Source organism: Pseudophryne corroboree, chromosome 1 (assembly GCF_028390025.1).
Source record: "Pseudophryne corroboree isolate aPseCor3 chromosome 1, aPseCor3.hap2, whole genome shotgun sequence".
NCBI lineage: Eukaryota > Metazoa > Chordata > Amphibia > Anura > Myobatrachidae > Pseudophryne > Pseudophryne corroboree.
The window spans coordinates 453,963,289-453,987,911 of NC_086444.1; the positions used below are offsets into that span (position 1 = coordinate 453,963,289).

At 48.6% G+C, this 24,623-nt stretch overlaps 1 protein-coding gene across 3 annotated transcripts in view; it reads left to right on the forward strand.

Annotated features, from left to right (window-relative positions):
• The first annotated feature begins 7,678 nt into the window (after positions 1-7,678).
• The window catches only part of RNF31 (ring finger protein 31), a 138,347-nt gene continuing 121,402 nt past the window's right edge, over positions 7,679-24,623 (forward strand). For 2 of the 3 annotated variants that reach the window (XM_063913642.1, XM_063913644.1), the window contains exons 1-5: positions 7,679-7,912; positions 11,392-11,578; positions 11,808-11,951; positions 12,909-13,064; positions 24,512-24,571. In XM_063913642.1, the coding sequence (XP_063769712.1) occupies positions 11,396-11,578; positions 11,808-11,951; positions 12,909-13,064; positions 24,512-24,571 (543 nt within the window). In that variant the 5' untranslated portion in view covers positions 7,679-7,912; positions 11,392-11,395. The remainder of the gene's footprint in view (positions 7,913-11,391; positions 11,579-11,807; positions 11,952-12,908; positions 13,065-24,511; positions 24,572-24,623) is intronic. The other variant, XM_063913643.1, reaches the window with a different exon arrangement.

A 24,623-nucleotide genomic window follows, 5' to 3' on the forward strand; every position in this document is an offset into this window, starting at 1 on the left:
TGTGTGTAACGTGCTCTGTCTGTCGCATTGTGTGTAACGTGCTCTGTCTGTCGCATTGTGTGTAACGTGCTCTGCCTGCTGCAATGTGTGTAACGTGCTCTACCGGGCGCATTATGTGTAATGTGCTCTACATGGTGCATTGTGTGTAACGTGCTCTACCGGGCGCATTTTGTATAACGTGCTCTACCTTGTGCAATGTTTATATTTGCTTTACCTGGTGCAATGTATATAACGCGCTCTACCGGGCGCATTGTGTATAACGAGCTCTACTGGGCGCAATGTGTATAATAATGCGCTCTAACTGGCGCAATGTGTATAAAGTGCTCTACCTGGCGTAATGTGTATAACGTGCTCTACCTGGCGCAATGTGTATAAAGTGCTCTACCTGGTGCAATGTGTATAACGTGTTCCACCTGGCGCAATGTGTATAATGTGCTCTACTTGGAGCAAAGTGTATAGCGAGCTGTACCTGGAGCAAAGTGTATAACGTGCTGTAACCTGGTGCAATATGTATAATGTGCTCTACCTGGTGCAATATGTATAACGTGCTCTACATGGCGCAGTGTGCATAGGAGGTTCTACTTGGTGCAATCTGTATAAGCGCACTACTGTGTGGTGTAATGTGAATTGGCACTATTATGTGGCCACGCCCCTTCCCCATGAAGCCACGCCACCTCAAATTTTGAGTCGCGCCTCCGGCGCGCACTGCCTATACTTTGCGGTCTAGTGAGGTGGAACACCAATTCACTTTTTGCCTAAGGGCACCAAAATGTCTAGTTACAGCTCTGGTGCAGGGTGTCCTGCATGCTACACAGCCCAGCAGCACTATCCCCCCATCCCCCCACCTTGCAATACTTTTGTAGTGTCCAAACAAGATTAAGATTAATAAGAACCTTCATTCCGATGGGACCCAGAAAAAGACCGGTAGGACCCCAATTTTTAAAAGTGAGGGGTCCCTGGGACCCACTTTTTTTTTGGATCAGCGCGATCACTGAGCCTTTAAATGGTCTCTCAGTCTGGTTCAGTACAATTCACCATCATGGTGAAGACTTCTGACCTGACAGTTGTGCAGAAAACCATCATTGACACCCTCCACAAGGAGGGAAAGCCTCAAAAGGAAATGGTAAAATAAGTTGGATGTTCTCAAAGTGCTGTATCAAAGCACATTATTAAAAAGTTAAGTGGAAGGGAAAAGTGTGGAAGAATAAGCACAAGCAGCAGGGAGGACCACATCCTGGAGAGGATTGTGAGAAAAAGGCCATTCAAAAGTGTGGAGGAGCTTCACAGGAGTGGACTGAGGCTGGAGTTAGTGCATCAAGAGCCACCACACACAGATGGATCCTGGGTATGGGCTTCAAATGTCGTATGCCTCTCGTCAAGCAGCTCCTGAACAACAAACAACGTCAGAAGCATCTTACCTGGGCTACAGAAAAAAAAAGAACTGGTCTGTTGCTCAGTAGTCCAAAGACCTATTTTATGATGAGAGCGAACCAAGATCCCAGAGTATGGAGGAAGAATGGAGAGGCACACAATCCAAAATGCTTGAAGTACAATGTGAAGTTTCCACAGTCTGTGTTGATTTGGGGAGCCATGTCATCTGCTGGTGTTGGTCCACGGTGCTTTATTAAGTCCAGAGTCAACGCAGCCGTCTACCAGGACATTTTAGAGCACTTCATGCTTTCTTCAGCAGACATGCTTTATGGAGATGCTGACTTCATTTTCCAGCAGGACTTAGCACCTGCCCACACTGCCAAAAGTACCAAAACCTGGTTCAATGACCGTGGAATTACAGTGCTGGATTGGTCAGCAAACTCGCATTGCCAAGAGAAAGGTGAGAGACATGATACAGAACAAGGCAGAAGAGCTGAAGGCCGCTATTGAAGCATCCTGGTCTTCCATAACACCTCAGCAGTGCCACAGGCTGATAGAACCCATGCCACGCCGCATTGAGGCAGTAATTCATGCAAGAGGGTCCCAAACCAAGTACTGAGTACATATGCATGATTATACTTTTCAGGGGGCCGAGATTTCTGTATTTAAAATCCTTTTTTTATTGATTTTATGTAACATTCTAATTTTCTGAGATTTTGGATTTGGGGTTATCTTAAACTGTAAGCCACAATCATCAAAATTATAATAAATAAAGGGGCTGGAGCCCCGAAACGTTGACAGAATAAACACTGTTGTTTGGTGAGATTTGCCTGTTTACAGTCTCCAGAGTACCGCCTCCCTCCAACACTACAAATAAAAGCTTGAAATATCTCACTTTGCATGTAATGAGTCTATTTAATATATTAGTGTCACCTTTTAAGTTGAATTACTGAAATAAATGAACTTTTGAACGATAGTCTAATTTTCTGAGTTTTACCTGTATTCCTCAAACATTGTTGATATCTTTGGCTATGTTTAAAGCCTAATAAACACATAACCTACTGTATATATATATATAGAGAGAGAGAGAGAGAGAGAGGGGTTTATTTTATTTTTACTTATATTTTATTTATTTTTAATATCTACACTGCCTCTCCTGACAGTCTTGATACTATTTTTTTCAAGAACAATAGCACTGTCATTATTTTGCGGTATAAGACGGACCTGCACAGATTCTTCCTGCAGTTTGCTCTGAGTGATTGTCCGTAGCGGTCTGTGAACTGAATATGGAGGAAAATAAGATTTTACTTACTGGTAAATCTATTTCTCGTAGTCCGTAGTGGATGCTGGGGACTCCGTAAGGACCATGGGGAATAGACGGGCTCCGCAGGAGACAGGGCACTTTAAGAAAGAATTTGGATACTGGTGTGCTCTGGCTCCTCCCTCTATGTCCCTCCTCCAGACCTCAGTTAGAGAAACTGTGCCCGGAAGAGCTGACAGTACAAGGAAAGGATTTTGGAATCCAGGGCAAGACTCATACCAGTCACACCAATCACACCGTATAACTCGTGATAAACTTACCTAGTTAACAGTATGAACAACAACGGAGCATCAGATCAACCCTGATGCAACCAAACATAACCCTTATTTAAGCAATAACTATATACAAGTATTGCAGAAGAAGTCCGCACTTGGGACGGGCGCCCAGCATCCACTACGGACTACGAGAAATAGATTTACCGGTAAGTAAAATCTTATTTTCTCTAACGTCCTAGTGGATGCTGGGGACTCCGTAAGGACCATTGGGATTATACCAAAGCTCCCAAACGGGCGGGAGAGTGCGGATGACTCTGCAGCACCGAATGAGCAAACACAAGGTCCTCCTCAGCCAGGGTATCAAACTTGTAAAACTTTGCAAAAGTGTTCGAACCTGACCAAGTAGCTGCTCGGCACAGCTGTAATACCGAGACCCCTCGGGCAGCCGCCCAAGAAGAGCCCACCTTCCTTGTGGAGTGGGCTTTTACTGATTTTGGAAGCGGCAATCCAGCCGCAGAATGAGCCTGCTGAATCGTGTTACAGATCCAGCTAGCAATAGTTTGCTTGGAACAGACAGGGCCCCTGTTGCAACAAGTCCTGTCTTAGAGGCAGAGGCCATGGGTCCTCTGTGAGCATTTCTTGCAGATCCGGATACCAAGTCCTTCTTGGCCAATCCGGAACAATGAGTATTGTTCTCACTCCTCTTTTTCTTATGATTCTCAGCACCTTTGGTATGAGAGGAAAAGGAGGAAATACATAAACCGACTGGAACACCCACTGTGTCACTAGCGCGTCTACAGCTATCGCCTGAGGGTCTCTTGACCTGGCGCAATATCTCTGTAGCTTTTTGTTGAGGCGGGATGCCATCATGTCCACCTGTGGCAGTTCCCACCGCCTTGCAATCTGCATGAAGACTTCTTGATGAAGTCCCCACTCTCCCGGGTGGAGGTCGTGCCTGCTGAGGAAGTCTGCTTCCCAGTTGTCCACTCCCGGAATGAACACTGCTGACAGTGTTCTTACGTGATTCTCCGCACAGCGAAGAATTCTGGTGGCTTCCGCCATCGCCACCCTGCTCCTTGTGCCGCCTTGGCGGTTTACATGAGCCACTGCGGTGATGTTGACTGACTGAATCAGCACCGATTGGTCGCGAAGCAGGGTCTCCGCTTGACTTAGGGCGTTGTATATGGCCCTTAGTTCCAGGATATTGATGTGAAGGCAAGTCTCCTGACTTGACCACAGACCTTGGAAATTTCTTCCCTGTGTGACTGCCCCCCACCCTCGGAGGCTTGCATCCGTGGTCACCAGGACCCAGTCCTGAATGCCGAATCTGCGGCCCTCTAGAAGGTGAGCACTCTGCAGCCACCACAGGAGAGACACCCTGGCGGATAGGGTGATCAGCCGATGCATCTGTAGATGTGATCCGGACCACTTGTCCAACAGATCCAATTGAAAGGTCCTCGCATGGTACCTGCCGAAGGGAATGGCCTCGTATGATGCCACCATCTTTCCCAGGACTCGCGTGCAGTGATGCACCGACACCTGTTTTGGTTTTAATAGGTCTCTGACCAGTGTCATGAGCTCCTGAGCCTTCTATATCGGGAGATAGACCCTCTTCTGGTCTGTGTCCAGAATCATGACGAGTCGTAGGAATCAACTGCGACTTTGGAATATTTAGAATCCAGCCGAGCTGTTGTAACACTTCCCGAGAGCGTGCTACGCTGATCAGCAACTGCTCTCTGGACCTCGCCTTTATGAGGAGATCGTCCAAGTATGGGATAATTGTGACCCCTTGCTTTCGCAGGAGCACCATCATTTCCGCCATTACCTTGGTAAATATTCTCGGTGCCGTGGAGAGACCAAACGGCAACGTCTGGAATTGGTAATGACAATCCTGTACCACAAATCTGAGGTACGCCTGATGAGGTGGATAAATGGGGACATGCAGGTATGCATCCTTTATGTCCAGAGACACCATAAAATCCCCCCCTTCCAGGCTTGCGATGACCGCTCTGAGCGATTCCATCTTGAACTTGAACCTTTTCAGGTATATGTTCATTGATATTAAATTTAATATGGGTCTGACCGAACCGTCCGGTTTCGGTACCACAAACATGGTCGAATAATAACCCTTTCCTTGTTGAAGGAGGGGAACCTTGACCACCACCTGCTGAAGATACAATTTGTGAATTGCAGCTAACACTATTTCCCTCTCTAAGGGGGAAGCTGGCAGGGCCGATTTGAGGTATCGATGAGGGGGCATCTCTTCGAATTCCAGCTTGTATCCCTGAGACACAATCTCTATCGCCCAGGCATCCACCTGGGAGTGAACCCACTTGTGACTGAAATTTCGGAGACGCGCCTCCACCGGGCCTAGCTCCGCCTGTGGAGACCCAGCGTCATGCGGTGGATTTAGTGGAAGCCGGGGAGGACTTCTGTTCCTGGGAACTAGCTGTGTTGTGCAGCTTCTTTCCTCTGCCCCTGCCTCTGGCAAGAAAGGACGCACCTCGGACTTTCTTGCCTTTTTGTGATCGAAAGGACTGCATTTGGTAATACGGTGCTTTCTTAGGTTGTGAGGGAACATATGGCAAAAAATTTGACTTTCCAGCAGTAGCTGTGGAGACCAGGTCCGAGAGACCTTCCCCAAACAACTCCTCACCCTTGTAAGGTAAAACCTCCATGTGCCTTTTTGAGTCGGCATCGCCTGTCCATTGCCGAGTCAACAGGACCCTTCTGGCAGAAATCGACATTGCATTTATTCTAGAGCCCAGAAGGCTAATGTCTCTTTGAGCATCTCTCATATATAGGACAGCGTCTTTTATATGCCCCAGGGTCATTAATATAGTATCCTTGTCCAAGGTATCAAGTTCCTCAGATAAGGTATCAGTCCATGCTGCTACAGCACTACACACCCATGCCGATGCAATTGCCGGCCTTAGTAAGGTACCTGAATGTATATAAATGGACTTCAGGGTACCCTCTTGCTTTTTTTTATCCGCAGCATCTTTTAGGGTGGCCATATCCTGTGACGGCAGGGCTACCCTTTTGGATAAGCAAGTGAGAGCGTTGTCCACCCTAGGGGAGGATTCCCAGCGTAACCTGTCCGTTAGCGGGAAAGGATACGCCGTAAGCATCCGTTTGGAAATCTGCAGTTTTTTATCTGGAGATTCCCAAGCCTTTTCACATAACTCATTTAGCTCATGTGAAGGGGGAAAGGTCACCACCTGCCTTTTTTCCCCATACATAAGAACCCTCTTGTCAGGGACTGTGGTTTCCTCTGTGATGTGCAACACATCCTTTATTGCTATAATGATATAACGGATGACTTTAGCCAATTTAGGCTGTAACATTGCATCATCCTCATCGACACTGGAGTCAGAATCCGTGTCGATATCTGTGTCAACAATTTGGGATAGTGGGCGCTTCTGAGACCCTGACGGCCTCTGCGACATAGGATCAGGCATGGGCTGAGACCCCGACTGTCCTAAGGTTTCAGCTTTATCCAACCTTTTATGCAAGGAATTAACATTATCATTTAAAACCTTCCACATATCCATCCAATCAGGGGTCGGCGCCGTCGGCGGCGACCCCACATTCATTTGCTCCCGCTCTGCTTCCACATAGCCTTCCTCGTCAAACATGTCGACACAAGTGTACCGACACACCACACACACACAGGGGATGCTCTTTTTGAAGACAGTTCCCCCACAAGGCCTTTTGGAGAGACAGAGAGAGAGTATGCCAGCACACACCCCAGCGCTATATGTCCCAGGAATCACACAGTAACTTAGTGTTAACCCAGTAGCTGCTGTATATAATGTTTTTGCGCCTAATTTATGTGCCCCCCCTCTCTTTTTACCCTCTTCTACCATGTTTCTGCAGGGGAGAGCCTGGGGAGCTTCCTCTCAGCGGAGCTGTGGAGAGAAAATGGCGCTGGTGAGTGCTGAGGAAGAAGCCCCGCCCCCTCAGCGGCAGGCTTCTGTCCCGCGTTTCTGTGTAAAATTATGGCGGGGCTCATGCATATATACAGTGCCCAACTGTATATATGCCCAACTTTTGCCAAGAGGTCTCTAATTGCTGCCCAGGGCGCCCCCCCCCCCCCCCCTGCGCCCTGCACCCTCTAGTGACCGGAGTATGTGGGAGCAATGGCGCACAGCTGCAGTGCTGTGCGCTACCTCAGTGAAGACTGGAGTCTTCTGCCGCCGATTTCGATCTTCTTGCTTCATTCACCGGCTTCTGTCTTCCGGCTCTGCGAGGGGGACGGCGGCGCGGCTCCGGGATCGGACGACAAAGGGTGAGATCCTGTGTACGATCCCTCTGGAGCTAATGGTGTCCAGTAGCCGAAGAAGCAGGACCTATCTTCAGTGAGTAGGGCTGCTTCTCTCCCCTCAGTCCCACGCTGCAGAGAGTCTGTTGCCAGCAGATCTCTCTGAAAATAAAAAAAACCTAACAAAACACTTTCTTATAGCAAGCTCAGGAGAGCTCACTAAGTAGCACCCAGCTCGTCCGGGCACAGATTCAAACTGAGGTCTGGAGGAGGGACATAGAGGGAGGAGCCAGAGCACACCAGTATCCAAATTCTTTCTTAAAGTGCCCTGTCTCCTGCGGAGCCCGTCTATTCCCCATGGTCCTTACGGAGTCCCCAGCATCCACTAGGACGTTAGAGAAAGAAAGTAATAGAGCAATAAGATGAATCATTCTTGATTCTCTGATTAGTGGTAACTGCCCAGTCATGTCTCATAAACTTCGGTGACAGGGTGCATTACACCTCCGTGCTGTAGGTGTCGCTGTGCCTCAGCTGGAAGGACATTGTGTCACTGCTGCAGCTTAGGGAAGAGGAAGTAAGCGGGTGACTGTCAGCCAGAGACACAGAAGTGAGAGGGGCGGAGGCGCTTTTTGTACACATACAGCTGATCTCAGGGGTCGCGTGCACAGGTACATGTGACCGATAGGAAAGAAATGTAGTGTACAAGGGACCTACTGAGAGACTTGGGAGTGTGTAGGAGAGGTAAGCAAGCTCTGGTTTCCTAAAGCAGCTGTAGAACTACAAGTCGTAGCATTGCCTGCCAGCTTACTTGTTAAGGGGATGGGTGATTCCTGTAATATCATACTACATTAGAAGGCATCATTAGACTGTGGTGTAACGAGCTGCAGCATTCTCTGAGGCACTCTGACTAGTCAGCTGGGTACACATTAGACAAGTGGTTCCCAGACTAGAGTATCAGCATTTTATTCATGGAACCCCTAGGGTATACATTTTATATTGATGAATTTAGAAAAAAAATATGAAATGAAGTAAATTGTGCCTACCTGTCATCCTTAGGTTCTGTTATGTGGTGGTGTACAGTTGTGCTTCTGTTTGTCCACATATATAATGATTAACAGCCACTAGCACTGGTTTTTGCCTATCACTTTGACCATAAATGATTTGATTTGGTCCTGGTCTATCAACCCCTGCACCCCTGCAAAAGCCTTGTGGCACCCCAAGGTGCCTAGGCACACAGGGGCAGATGTATTTAGCCTGGAGAAGTGATAAACCACCAGCCAATTGGCTCCTAACTGTCAATTTACGTATTGGAGCTGATTGGCTGGTGCATTATCACCTTGCATTTATCACTGCTTTATCACTTCTCCAGGCTTTATACATCTCCCCCTCAGTTTGAGAATAACTGCATTAAACGATAGCCATCCCGATTTCCCTTGAACTCCTGGACAAACGATATAGGGGGTCATTCCGAGTTGTTCGCTCGTTGCCGAATTTTGCTATACTGCGATTAGTCGCTTACTGCGCATGCGCAAGGTTCGCAGAGCGCATGCGCTTAGTTATTATACACAAAAGTTAGGTATTTTACTCACGGCCTAACGAGGATTTTTCATCGTTCTGGTGATCGTAGTGTGATTGATAGGAAGTGGGTGTTTCTGGGCGGAAACTGGCCGTTTTCTGGGAGTGTGCGAAAAACGCTGGCGCTTCTGGGAAAAACGCGGGAGTGTCTGAAGAAACGGGGGAGTGCCTGGGCGAACGCTGGGTGTGTTTGTGACGTCAAACCAGGAACGAAACTGACTGAACTGATCGCAATGTAGGAGTAAGTCTGGAGCTACTCAGAAACTGCTAAGAAATTTCTATTCGCATTTCTGCTAATCTTTCGTTTGCAATTCTGCTAAGCTAAGATACGCTCCCAGAGGGCGGCGGCTTAGCGTGTGCAATGCTGCTAAAAGCAGCTAGCGAGCGAACAACTCGGAATGAGGGCCCTAGTACGTACACATTGTGCAATCTTACAAATGACCGAATAATATATTGTACATCATTAGGTTGTTCGATCTTTAACTATATATATATATATATATATTTTGTTCACCTTGACAAAGGGGTATACTTGACCCCGAAACGTCGGTCTATTTGTGAAATACACTTTTTCAACTTTAAAGTCTCCGAGTGCCGCCCCTTTCTTCTCGTCATATATATATATATATATATATATATATATATATATGTGGTAGTGCGTACGGGATACGGTCGTTAGGTCATCACAACCTAGGTCGACAGTCAGTAAGTTGACCACTGAAGGTTGACATGGGCATTAGGTCGGCCTGTACTAGGTCGACAGATCAAAAGGTCGATATGAGTTTTTCACTTTTTTTTATTCTTCAATTTTTTGGCTTTTTCATACTTGACGATACACGTGGACTACATTTGGGAATGGTAACCTTTCCAGAAGCATGGGGAGCGAAGCAAGTCATGCGAGGAGACACGGTGCACTAATTGGGGTTCCACGTCACTCTACGAAGAAAACTACACCAAAAATAGTAAAAAAACTCATGTCGACCTTTTCACCTGTAGACCTAGTACATGTCGACCTAATGCCCATGTCGATCTAATGACTGTAGACCTAATGACTGAGTCGACCCAACGACCCATACCCGTGCGTACACACAGAACAATTTGCTGAAAGTCGTTGACAATATCAGATTGACCTGAGGATGCGACAAATTACTCATGGGAGCACACGATAGTGCGTACACACTGGATGATGTGAATGATAGTGCGTACACACTGGATGATGTGAATGATAGTGCGTACACACTGGATGATGTGAATGATAGTGCGTACACACTGGATGATGTGAATGATAGTGCGTACACACTGGATGATGTGAATGATAGTGCGTACACACTGGATGATGTGAACGGTAGTGCGTACACACTGGATGATGTGAACGGTAGTGCGTACACACTGGATGATGTGAACGGTAGTGCGTACACACTGGATGATGTGAATGATAGTGCGTACACACTGGATGATGTGAACGGTAGTGCGTACACACTGGATGATGTGGATGATAGTGCGTACACACTGGATGATGTGAATGATTTGTCATTCCAATCCATTGGAAAATGACCAATCATTAAATAAATGGCCTAGTGTTTACCCAGTTTTAGAGGCAGATGTAATTAGATGTGAGCTGCTGGTCACTGCTCTCATAAGCGCAGTTACTGGACTGATTTCTGCTTGCAGTATATAAAGAGTTGCATGGATGTGAATTTCCTGGCTCTGCTTCACATATGAAAACTTGCGCAGAGGGGGGTAAGAGGGAAGGATAAACTGATGCCTTAATCTCTGTAATATCATGGAGATTGTTGTTATTGATTCGTCCTCTTACTCATGCCCTCTACGCAGTCATTTACAATTTGTGAACTTAAACAACTATAACTACTATGGGAAATATCCTATTAGCACCGGTACTTTACTGCTGCTAATAGGATCGCCGGGGGCTGTTCTATTAGCCCCAATGCCGGGGTACTTTCCCCCCGATGCTGGCACTTAATTGGGGTTTATGAAGGAACGCAAAGCATAATCCCCCAATAAGCAGCCACCATAGCCGCAAAAAACACATGGGATCGGGAACTTATCCCCGATCCCAAGTGTTATCGTGCGATCGCAGAGCAGCTGTGATCACTGGCTCTCCCGATCGCCCCCCCCCACCCCACCCCCCACCCATGAGACATTGCGGGACGCAGTTGGGACAGTGTCTAATTAGCTGCACTGTCCCACTGTATTCGGGACCGTTGGGAGGTATGTGATAGGTTAAATGGCTCCCAACAAAAAATGAACCCTAGTGTTTGTCAGTACATGTGGGAATATAGATTGTAAGGGACTGATGTGAATGGCACACATTCTGTGTAAAGCGCTGCAAATCAATATGATAGGATGAAGAACAAAAATATGGGTTGTCTTGCTGAACGTTGAATTGATTGTATCATTGTCATTCAGTGTGATAGCTTTCTATGCTTCTTAAAAGCATCTCTGTGGCAGCAACCTGCCTAGGAATCTCCATCATATGAACAGCAGGTCAATATCAGTGTGTTGTATTCTCATTAATATGGTTCAAACTACAAAATGTAAAATAAAATATTTTGATTTGAGATGTAAAATATTGAAATGTCTCTTTGCCAAGTGAAAGTATCGGGTACTAATTTTTTTATTTCCAGGGCCATGGATATTGGTGTTGGTTTCGGAGCTATGGACAAGAGTAACCTTAGGAATGTCCTGGAACTCTCTTTAATTCACCAACCAGAGGCTGTGACAACTGAGTTACTTGACAGAATTCTAGATGTCCCTTTAAAAGACCGCTATCGTAGACTGAACCTGCATACTCTGCTTCCAGGTGGCGCACAGGTGAATAAACCACCAAAAATTCTATACAGGAATTACCTGCTTCCATTTGCATTATATAGTTTACATTTTTTTATCAATCTGTTCTCACCCCAAACACAAACACAGCATTCGTCACACATTCTACTTTTTAGATCTCTGAGACCAAGGAGGGTACTAATTTGTATGTGTAACTTGGCACTAGCTTACAGGATAAGGTTAATTTTCTTATAAATGCTATTTCTAACTACAGACATCATCTCTGCGGCCTGTTATCACAGCTCTCAATATCCTAGAAAAGTATGGAAGGAATCTTCTTTCACCACATCGCCCTAAGTTCTGGAGAAGTGTCAAGTTTAACAACCCTGTTTTCAAAGCAACGGTGGATGCCATTGAGGTAATAAGTTGTATCGGCTCTGCCATGCATAGGAATGTTTTGTTGTTTTCTCCTTTAGCTTATTATAGAGACCTTTAGGGCCCCATACGCCTGTTTTCGGAGGTTAGCCACAAATATTGTGTATCACCCAAATGTATGTAGGAGGGACCTTAGCATCCCCTCCATTCCCGCCTGCAGCCTCATCACCCAGAGGTTTCTATGGGGGATGCGATGGGGCCAGATTTACCAATATCCGGAATGTGAAACATTCCCGATATTGGCCCCTGCAGCTACTGTCATCTGAATATAGCGGTAACACATTGTAGCATGTGGGCTACAGATCGCATTTGTAGATGGCGGAGGGTTTCCCAGAACCCTCCCTGGAAGTGGCCTCTGTACTTGTGCAGTTGCGCTGACCCCGCATACGCAGCAGTCGTCGCAGTCCCTGTATGTACTAGATCATACATCAGCCCGTTGTGATCGCATATTGCAATGCGATCCTGGGCAGGAAGATCCCTCCCAGATCCCCTTTGAATATGCGATTCATGATAAATGGCCCTCTTAAAGGGGTTGTCACTCCTTATTCTGACCTATTCGGTATCAAACAGGACACGCCCCTACCCCTCCCTCCTACACCCTCATTGGGACATTCTTTGTTGCATGAATCCCAGAGCTGACTTGTTAGTATTTCTTCTATTTTTTTTCTCTTTGTTTGGAACTTACAAATACTGTTAAAATGTATAAAGATGCAAATAAATAGAGCTCGCACTTTCAGTTATGGTTGCAAAAAAAATAGCAAATAGTGATGTTATTAATATGGCTGGTAATTCAATAATAAGTATAAAGGATATAAAAGGTGAGAAAAGCTAGCTCCTAATACTGTTGTAACTAAATTGAGCTAGCTATTGACATGTTTATGCATATCTTCTGTTACCTTATTAGCCTATTAGTGAAGGATTGCCACATTTTGTCACCTAGGGTGGTCGTCATGTGTTGTCGTTGTATGGTTATACACACTCTCTTCAAGATGGTCTTGGCTTTCCTGAATCTGTACTTGAACCGGACGCCCCTACTGTTGCTGCTGTTACTGCTGATGTCATCATCCTCCATCGTGAGCTGAACCTTTTAATCTCGGTAGGTGATATCGCTAATCCATAAGGGGTCTATTCATGTAAATACTGAAATGTTTCTCTTACGTCCTAGAGGATGCTGGGGACTCCGTAAGGACCATGGGGTATAGACGGGCTCCGCAGGAGACATGGGCACCTATAAAGAACTTTTAGTATGGGTGTGCACTGGCTCCTCCCTCTATGCCACTCCTCCAGACCTCAGTTAGATCCTGTGCCCAGAGGAGAAGGGTGCACTGCAGAGAGCTCTCCTGAGTTTTCTGTGGAAAGACTGAGGGGAGAGGAGCAGACCTACTTAAATGATAGGCTCTGCTTCTTAGGCTACTGGACACCATTAGCTCCAGAGGGAGTCGGAACACCGGTCTCACCCTGGGGTTCCTCCCGGAGCCGCGCCGCCGTCCTCCTCACAGAGCCGGAAGATAGAAGCCGGGTGAGTATGAGAAGCAAGAAGACGTCAAAGGCGGCAGAAGACTTCAGATCTTCATGAGGTAAAGCGCGCAGCGGTAAGCTGCGCGCCATTGCTCCCACACACAGACACACAGAAAGCACTGATGGGTGCAGGGCGCAGGGGGGGCGCCCTGGGCAGCAATAAACCTCGTTTTTGGGCAAAAAAGGTCACATTAGGCTGCGGGGGCAGCAAATAGATGATCCCAAGCCATTTTATTAAAATTGAAGAGGGACCGAAGCCCGCCGCTGGAGGGGGCGGAGCTTGATCCCTCAGCACTAACCAGCGCCATTTTCTCCACAGAGGCTGCAGAGAACGCTGGCTCCCCGGACTCTCCCCTGCTGAACACTTCAGAGGGCTGAAAAAGAGGAGGGGGGCACATTGGAGCGCAGTGAGTAGGAAGATTGGCATTATATAATAATATAAAAGCGCTGTCTGGATTTTCCAGTGTCAGTTTGGCGCTGGGTGTGTGCTGGCATACTCTCTCTCTGTCTCTCCTAAGGGCCTGGTTGGGGATTTGTCCCCTTATAGGTATATCCCTGTGTGTGTGGGGTGTCGGTACGTGTGTGTCGGCATGTCTGAAGCGGAAGGCTTCTCCAAGGAGGAGGTGGAGCAGATGAGTGGTGTGTCCCCGTCGGTAGTGGCGACTCAGGAATGGATGGACATGTGGCATATGTTGAATGCAAGTGTGGCATCTTTACATAAGAGGCTAGATAAGGCTGAATCCAGGGAGGCATCAGGGGGTCAATCCTCGGATTGGACCGACTCACAGGGCCCGTCGGGGTCTCAAAAGTGTCCCTTGTCACTAATTGTGGACACTGATACTGACACGGACTCTGAGTCCAGTGTCGACTATGATGAAGCTGGATTGCACCCTAAGGTGACAAAGAGTATTCAGTGTATGATTATTGCAATAAGAGATGTGTTGCATATTGCTGATGAACCCTCTGTTCCAGACACGAGGGTACACATGTTTAAGGGAAAGAAACAGATAATAAACTTTCCCCCATCTCATGAACTTAACGAGTTATTTGAAAAAGCTTGGGAGACTCCAGATAAGAGGCTGCAGATTCCCAAAAGAATTAATATGGCATACCCTTTCCCTACACAGGACAGGGTACGTTGGGAATCCTCTCCCACTGTGGACAAGGCTTTAACACGCCTATCCAAGAAAGTGGCGCTGCCGTCTCCAGACACAGCGGCCCTCAAGGACCCTGCGGACCGCAGGCAGGAGACTACATTAAAGTCTATTTATTCACATACTGGTGCTTTGCTCAGACCGGCAATTGCGTCGGCATGGGTATGTAGCGCAGTTGCAGCTTGGACAGATACCCTGTCGGCTGACCTTGATACCCTAGATAGGGATGCTATTTTGTTAACTCTAGCCTATATTAAAGACGCAGTCTTGTATATGAGAGACGCTCAAAGGGACATTGGGTTGCTGGGTTCCAGAGCCAATGCCATGGCTATTTCAGCGAGACGATCCTTATGGACCCGCCAATGGACGGGTGATGCGGATTCGAAAAAGCATGTGGAGGTTTTACCCTATAAGGATGACGTGTTGTTTGGGGATGGGCTCGCGGACCTGGTTTCCACAGCTACCGCGGGTAAATCTACCTTATTACCTTTTATTCCCCAACAGCAAAAGAAAACTCCACAATATCACATGCAGTCCTTTCGGTCGCAGAAGTCCAGAAGAGGTCGGGGATCCTCCTTCCTTGCCAGAGGTAAGGGTAGAGGAAAGAGAACACCTGCTTCGGCTGGTGCCCAGGAACAGAAGTCCTCCCCGGCTTCTACAAAACCCACTGCATGACGCTGGGGCTCCTCTGCGGGAGTCCGCACCAGTGGGGGCACGCCTTCGACTCTTCAGCCAGGTCTGGGTCAGGTCAGACGTGAATCCTTGGGCGTTGGAAATAGTTTTCCAAGGCTACAAACTGGAATTCGAAGAGGTGCCCCCACGCCGATTTTTTTAAGTCGGCCTTACCAGCTTCTACCAGCTTCTACCCCAGAGCGGGATGTAGTGTTAGCTGCAATTCAAACGCTGTGTCAACAGCAAGTAATTATCAGGGTTCCCCTGAACCAACAGGGAAAAGGGTACTATTCGACCCTTTTTGTGGTCCCGAAGCCGGATGGTTCGGTCAGACCCATTTTAAATCTAAAATCCCTAAACCTGTACTTGAAAAGATTCAAATTCAAGATTGAATCGCTCCGAGCGGTAATAGCCAGCCTGGAGGGGGGGGGGATTTTATGGCGTCACTGGACATAAAGGATGCTTACCTTCATGTCCCCATATATCCCTCTCATCAGGAGTACATGAGATTCGCTGTACAGGATTGTCATTACCAGTTTCAGACGTTGCCGTTTGGGCTTTCCACGGCCCCGAGGATTTTCACCAAGATAATGGCGGAAATGATGGTGGTCCTGCGCAAGCAAGGAGTCACAATTATCCCATACTTGGACGATCTCCTGATAAAGGCAATTGCTGAGAAACGTGTCACTCTCTCTGAGAGTACTCCAGCAACACGGTTGGATTTTCAATCTACCGAAGTCACAGTTGGTTCCAACAACTCGACTAGCGTTCCTAGGTATGATACTGGACACGGAACAAAAGAAGGTTTTTCTCCCGTTGGAAAAAGCCCAGGACCTCCAGAACATGGTCAGAGATCTGCTAAAGCCAAAAAGAGTGTCAGTTCATCAATGCTCTCGTGTTCTGGGGAAAATGGTGGCAGCCTACGAGGCCATCCCCTTCGGCAGGTTCCATGCGAGGACGTTTCAATGGGACCTTCTGGACAAATGGTCCGGGTCCCATCTACAATTACATCAAAAGATAACACTGTCCCCCAGGGCCAGGGTGTCTCTTCTATGGTGGCTGCAAAGTGCTCACCTCCTAGAGGGTCGCAGTTTCGGCATTCAGGACTGGGTTCTGGTAACCACGGACGCGAGCCTCCGAGGATGGGGAGCAGTCACCCAAGGAAGAAATTTTCAAGGACTATGGACAAGCCAGGAGTCCTGCCTGCACATCAACGTGTTGGAATTAAGGGCCATATACAACGGCCTTCGACAAGCGGAGAGTCTTCTTCGCAACCTACCGGTGCTGATTCAATCAGACAATGTCACAGCAGTGGCTCATGTGTACCGCCAAGGCGGGACAAGGAGCAGAGTCGCAATGGCAGAAGCCACCAGGATTCTTCGCTGGGCGGAAAATCACGTAAGCGCTCTGTCAGCTGTCTTCATTCCGGGTGTGGACAACTGGGAGGCAGACTTCCTCAGCAGACACGATCTTCATCCAGGAGAGTGGGGACTTCATCAAGAAGTCTTTGCAGAGATAACGGGTCTTTGGCGAGTTCCTCAAATAGACATGATGGTGTCACGCCTCAACAAGAAGCTTCGGAGGTATTGTGCCAGGTCCCGGGACCCTCAGGCAATAGCAGTAGACGCTCTGGTAACGCCATCGGTGTTCAAATCGGTCTACGTGTTTCCTCCTCTTCCTCTCATCACAAAGGTGTTGAGGATCATAAGGCGAAAAAGAGTACAGACAATACTCATAGTTCCAGACTGGCCTCGAAGGGCCTTGTACCCAGATCTTCAGGAGATGCTCACAGAAGATCCTTGGCCTCTTCCTCTAAGGGAGGACCTGTTGCAGCAGGGGCCCTGCATGTTCCAAGACTTACCGCGGTTACGTTTGACGGCATGGCGGTTGAACGCCGGATCCTAGCTGAGAAGGGTATTCCGGAAGAGGTCATACCTACTCTAATAAAGGCTAGGAAGGAGGTGACGGCAAAACATTATCACCGTATCTGGCGGAAATATGTCTCTTAGTGTGAAACCAGGAATGCTACTACGGAAGATTTCCATTTGGGTCGTTTTCTCCACTTCCTACAGACAGGAGTGGATATGGGCCTAAAATTGGGCTCCGTTAAGGTACAGATTTCGGCTCTGTCGATATTCTTTCAGAAGGAATTGGCTTCTCTTCGAGAGTGCTACACATCCAGCCTCCTTTTGTGCCCCCAGTGGCACCATGGGACCTGAACGTGGTGTTGCAGTTCTTAAAATCACACTGGTTTGAACCCCTTAACACGGTTGAGTTGAAATTTCTCACCTGGAAGGTGGTCATGTTATTGGCCTTGGCATCTGCAAGGCAGGTGTCAGAATTAGCGGCCTTGTCTCACAAGAGCCCCTACTTGATTTTTCATGTTGATAGAGCGGAATTGAGGACTCGTCCTCAATTTTTACCTAAGGTGGTTTCTTCATTCCATATAAACCAACCTATTGTGGTGCCTGTGGCTACAAGTGACTTGGAGGACTCCAGGTCCCTGGATGTAGTCAGGGCCTTAAAGATTTATGTAGCCAGGACGGCTAGAATTAGGAAAACAGAGGCTCTGTTTGTTCTCTATGCAGCCAACAAGATTGGCGCGCCTGCTTCAAAGCAGATTATTGCTCGCTGGATCTGTAACACGATTCAGCAGGCGTATGTTACGGCTGGATTGCCGTTACCACATTCAGTAAAGGCCCATTCCACTAGGAAGGTGGGCTCTTCTTGGGCGGCTGCCCGGGGCGTCTCGGCATTGCAGCTTTGCCGAGCAGCGACTTGGTCGGGGTCAAACACTTTTGCTAAATTCTACAAGTTTGATACCCTGGCTGATGTGGACCTAGCATTTGCTCAGTCGGTGTTGCAGAGTCATCCGCACTCTCCCGCCCGATTGGGAGCTTTGGTATGAACCCCATGGTCCTTACGGAGTCCCCAGCATCCTCTAGGACGTAAGAGAAAATAAGATTTTAAACCTACCGGTAAATCTATTTCTCCTAGTCCGTAGAGGATGCTGGGCGCCCGTCCCAAGTGCGGAAAATCTGCAAGACTTGTATATAGTTATTGCTTACATAAGGGTTATGTTACAGTTGAAATCGGTCTTGGACCGTTGCTGTTGTTTGTTCATACTGTTAACTGGTTATGTGTATTCCAGGTTATATGGTATGATTGGTGTGGGCTGGTATGAATCTTGCCCTTAGATTTACAAAATCCTTTCCTCGTATTGTCCATCTCCTCTGGGCACAGTTCTCTAGCTGAGGTCTGGAGGAGGGGCATAGAGGGAGGAGCCAGTGCACACCCATACTAAAAGTTCTTTATAGGTGCCCATGTCTCCTGCGGATCCCGTCTATACCCCATGGTCCTTACGGAGTCCCCAGCATAGATTTACCGGTAGGTTTAAAATCTTATTTTATACAGTATATGCATTGTATGTGACTTGTACTATGTACTAGCTCTGATGTCTGATTTGATTTTCTCACTGTCGGTTACAACTATCCTTCTGTTCGTGTAACACTAGATACAGGAGTATAGGGGTTCCCATTACTTCACGTTTACAGCGTATATGTGAACGGTGTCACATTGCTATACTTGCTACACACTTATTATTGTTCTATACTGTTACTGCTGCTATGTCTTCCAAAGACAGAGGTAACAAGGAGGCTGCTGCTTCTATGCTGGTCTCATGCGAGTCGGCTTCAGTGGTATTATCCCCTCAGGAAACTACAGGACGGTCTGTGTGCATCTTGCTATACTCCACCTAAGCATCCTGCCCCACCAGCCCCTGTTCAGGACTCCCCATGGGTGTCTTACTTTTCACAGTTTTTTTGCCGGTAGCGGACCGCTTAGCAGCTCCCGCTTTGCCTCCCCCTATGGGTTTCCCACAGCAGTTGCAACGTACTTTACCAGTCCTTTATATGCCTGGATGTGCTGTCTCACTCAGTTCAGAATCTGGCTCAAACTGCAGTCACCTTTCAGCAGATGTTACAGGCTGACAGACCCTTAGCTGCCAAAGCACATAGGCGTACGGTAACATCCTCACAGTCTACACAGCTTTCAGACTCTGATGTATCCGCTGAGGAGGCAGATGAGGCAGACGTCTCTCTCCCTGAGTCCACCTCAGGAGGAAGAGCCAGCTTTTAAGCCGAAAACCCTGGTATTCAAATACCAGGACGTTGTTAAGGCAGAATTCCCTCAATCAGATCAGCTCACTGACCTCATGCGTGAAGCATGGAGTACCCCTAGTAAGAAGTTTCAGATACCAAAATGACTAGCTTCTTTTTACCCTCTACTGTCTGGAGAATGTGCTAAGTAGGAGTATCCCGTCTGCATCTTCCCTGAAGGAAACTACGGCTAGAAAAATTGAAACTCGTCTTAAATCTGTCTGTTCTCTTACAGTAGCTATTACATAACTGGCTGTGGCCCCAGCTTGGGTGGCAAAGGCTATTCAGAGCTGGGCGGAGGCCCTAGAAGACAGACTCCCCTCTGACATTATCAGGGATAAGCTGTCCCACATCTCCCATATCAGGGAAGTAGCCTAATACTTAGTTGAAGCGGCTTTGGATACGGGTCTCCTAGCTTCTAAGGCAGGGGTGGGGAACCTTTTTTCTACCGAGGGCCATTTGGATATTTATAAAATCCTTCGGGGGCCATACAAGTCTGCCCCCGCACCAAAAAAATGGGTGTGGCCAGTTAAAATGGGACGTGATACACATATGCCCCCAATAGTGCAGTGCCAGATCCACAATTGCCCCCACAGTGCCAGGTATACAAATGCCCCCACAGTGCCAGGTATACAAATGCCCCTCACAGTGCCAGGTATACAGATGCCTCCACAGTGCCAGGTATACAAATGCCCCCACAGTGCCAGGTATACAAATGCCCCCACAGTGCCAGGTATACAAATGCCCCCACAGTGCCAGGTATACAAATGCCCCCACAGTGCCAGGTATACAGATGCCCCCACAGTGCCAGGTATACAAATGCCCCTCACAGTGCCAGGTATACAGATGCCCCTCACAGTGCCAGGTATACAGATGCCCCTCACAGTGCCAGGTATACAAATGCCCCCACAGTGCCAGGTATACAGATGCCCTCACAGTGCCAGGTATACGGATGCCCTCACAGTGCCAGGTATACGGATGCCCTCACAGTGCCAGGTATACGGATGCCCTCACAGTGCCAGGTATACGGATGCCCCCACAGTGCCAGGTATACGGATGCCCCCACAGTGCCAGGTATACAGATGCCCCCACAGTGCCAGGTATACAGATGCCCCCCACAGTGCCAGGTATACAAATGCCCCCCACAGTGCCAGGTATACAGATGCCCCCACAGTGCCAGGTATACAGATGCCCCCACAGTGCCAGGTATACAGATGCCCCTCACAGTGCCAGGTATACAAATGCCCCTCACAGTGCCAGGTATACAAATGCCCCCCACAGTGCCAGGTATACAAATGCCCCCACAGTGCCAGGTATACAGATGCCCCACAGTGCCAGGTATACAAATGCCCCTCACAGTGCCAGGTATACAAATGCCCCTCACAGTGCCAGGTATACAAATGCCCCTCACAGTGCCAGGTATACAGATGTCCCCACAGTGCCAGGTATACAGATGCCCCCACAGTGCCAGGTATACAGATGCCCCCCCCCACAGTACCAGGTATACAGATGCCCCCCCCCCCCCACAGTACCAGGTATACAGATGCCCCCCCGTCCCCCCGTCCCGCTTACCGCTCCTTTCGGCGGGGACACGGAGGAGAGCGCGGCTATGTTGGGCGGCGGCGTGTAAGACTTGAAACCAGCCGCCGGTACGAGAGCCAATCAGAGCTCGCGGACCGGCAGCCGCGGCTCCTGATTGGCTGCCGGTCCGCGAGCTCTGATTGGCTCACGAACCAGCGGCTGGTTTCAAGTCCTACACGCCGCCGCCCGACAATAGCCGCGCTCTCCTCCGTGTGGTGACAGCTGAGATACGCTGCCGCCGGACTGTGCGGTGGTGTGTCTCACTGAGAGGAGCTGGTGGGCCGGACCAAACGGCTTCGCGGGCCTTATACTGCCCGCGGGCCGGGGGTTCCCCACCCCTGTTCTAAGGCATCAGCTTCTGCAGTGGTTGCCTGCAGGGTCATCTGTCTACACTCTTGGAAAGCAAACAATGACTCCAAGAAGGCCCTCAAATCCCTGCCCTACACTGGGGATATCCTATTTGACGCAGAAATGGACAAAATAGTGGCTACTCGAGCAGTCTCTAAATATGCTTTCCTGCCCTCAGCAATTACCCCGAAGCCTTGAACATCCTCCTTTCGGTCCTTTTGCCTTCAAGCTAAAGGACAGTACTTCCCTCGACAGTCTACGTCCACTAAGGCCCCCATGCCCCATCCTAAACAGGCTTGGGGTACCAGATGTCCAGCCTCCAAGTCTGATGACAGACCCTCCGCGTGATGGGGCGGGCCTCCTCCTGGGGGCGATTCCAGGGTATGAGGCTGACTTCTTCAGTTCACAGAGTCCTGGCATCATACCACCAGAGACACCTGGGTGCAAGAAGTGGTCTCTCACAGGTACGCTCTCACATTCCTGAGGCGCTTCCTCCAGCAGTTCTTTTGTACAGGTCCTCCAACAGACCTAATCAAAGCACTGGCCCTCCAGAAGGCCATTCAGTCTCTGCTGCCCTCAGGGGTAATAATCCCTGTCCCTGTGGCACATCTAGTGATGGGTTTTTACCCTACCCTTTTCTTGGTTCAGAAACCCAATGGGACTCCTCAACCTAGTCTCAATTTCAAGTCACTGTACAAGTTTATCAGAGTGCCCAGGTTTCGTATGGAAACCCTCTGCTCCATTATCCTAGCTATGGAGCTTGGGGACTTTATGGTGTCTCTGGACATTCAGGATTCCTACCTGCATGTGACCACAGTGCTCTCATTAACAGTTTATGTGGTTTGCTAACCTCCAGCAACATTTCCAATTTCAGGCACTACCCTTTGGCCTTTCTACAGCTCCTCGGGTCTTTACCAAAATCATAGCCAGTTTCGTCAACAGGGGGTCATAATACTCCCATACCTATATGGTCTGCTGATTCTAGCACACTCTCCAGAGGTCCTTCACTGCCATCTTCAGATGACCATTGCCTTCCTGCAAACACACAGCTGGCTTATCAAATGGAAAAAGTCCTCCCTAACTTCTTCCCAATGGATGTTGCATCTGGGAACTTTCCTAGATTCTCAGGTACAAAGGCACTGCAAATGAGAGTACTCAAGTTATTTCACAGTCGCCGAGTATCCGTTCACTCAGCAACGTAGGTCCTGGTGTCCATGGCCTCCTCTTTTGACATGGTGGAATATGTCCAATTCCACTCCAGGCCCCTTCAACATCTGATCCTCTCCAGGTGGAATGGACAACACCATCCCAAACTATGGTCCTCTCACCAGAGGTTCTCCTGTCCCTCTCCTGGTGTCTACAGACGTCCCATTTGGACAAGAGTCTGGATTCTGGATTGGGTTATCCTCACCACGGATGCCAGCCTCCGCGGATGGGGCGCAGTGACCAGCCAATAGTCCTTTCAGGGCCATTGGACTCCCACCAGGAGTTACTTGCCAATCAATGTCATGGTACTTCGAGCTGTCTACCGTGCCCTCACTTTAGCTCATGACATTCTCCAGGTCAGGCCTGTCCAAGTCCAATCTGACGATGCCACTGTGGTGGCCTACTTGAATCACCATGGAGGCACTCGCAGTTGTTAATGCCGGAAGTGGCGCACTTTCTCCGATGGGCCTAATGTCATCTTCTGGCCATCTCGGCGGTGTTCATCTCAGGGTTCCTCAACTGGGAGGCGGAATTCCTCAGCCATCACGATGTCCACGAAGGAGAGTGGGCTCTACACCCAGAAGTCTTCCAAACTCTGGTGAACAAATGGGACCTACCGAACGTGGACCTCATGTCCTCCCGACACATACACAAAGGTCCCGTATACGGGTCCAGGACAAGAGACCCTGACACAGTTTTCGATGACGCTCTGGCAGTGAAGTGGACCTTCCATGTGGTGTACCTCCTCCCTCCGGTGTCCCTCCTTCCCAGGATTCTTAGCAAATTGAAACAAAAAGGAGGCACTATCCTGTTGCTAGCACCGGCCTGGCCAAGATGCCAGACACCATTGGTTCACCAATCTCCAGAGTCTCTCCATAGACATTCCCTTTCCTTTCCTCTGCGACCAGACCTGTTGTCTCAAGGTCCCTGTCTGCATCCGGACATAGTTCGTCTGTCTTGGATGGCGTGGCTCTTGAATCATCCCTCCTAAGATCCAAAGGTTTCTCCCACCCTGTGATTCAAATGATACTCTGGGCATGGAATCCTGCCTCAGCCCATATATATTACAGTCTTTGGCACTCTTACTTCTAGTGGTGTGCTGTAAGAAGCTACGACCCTCTGTTTTTTTTGGGTTTCCACGGTGCTTGCCTTTCTCCAAGCTGGCTTAGATCTCGGTCTCCGCTTGGCAACCCAAAAATGGCATGTCTCTGCTCTCTGTCTGGTTCCAGCAAAGGATTTCTCCACTTCCTGATATTCGAATCTTCCTTCAAGGAGTTCTTCGCATTCAACCTCCCTTTTTTTCTCTCCAGTGGGTCCGTGGGATTTGTCTTTAGTTCTCCTCCAGGCTCTACAGGAGCCCCCATTTGAACCTCTGGACTCAGAGGACCTCAACATTGCTTCTTCTGGTCATTGCCTCTGCCCTAAGGGTATCGGATTTAGGGCCGCTCGCCTGATGCTCCCCCTTTCTGATCTTTCATCCAGACAGAGCTGTTCTACAGACTCGGGACAGCTACCTCCCCAAGGTGGTATGTAAGTTCCACCTTAATGAAGACATTGTGGTGCCGGCCTTCCCATACTCAGACCTCTCACTGGGAGAAGACTCTTTGGATGTAGTCCATACTCTTCGGATTTACATGGAACATACCAGCTGTTTCAGGACTTGTTCACATAACTGGCTGGCCCTGGCTGGGGTCGGGGTATAGGGGAGGAGGAACCGTAGCATCCTGGGAGCTTAAAAGCTTAACTGTTTGGTGCCCGGTCCTCTCCAAGCACCTACACCCCAAGGTTTTCCCTGTGGATCCTATGGACCTCGAAGGATAAGCGTTAACCATGGTAAGTCTAGCATAAAGTGCTGTACTTTCTCCTGCTTACAGCCTTTTGCTGACTTGTTTTAACTTTTCTCCTAGAACTGTCATCCACACCAGGAAGAAGCTGCAGGAGAATTGTTGGGTGCAATCCTGAAGCAGGTAGGATGCTATAAGTGTTAATGTTAGCGATCCCATCAGTAGTGGTTTGATA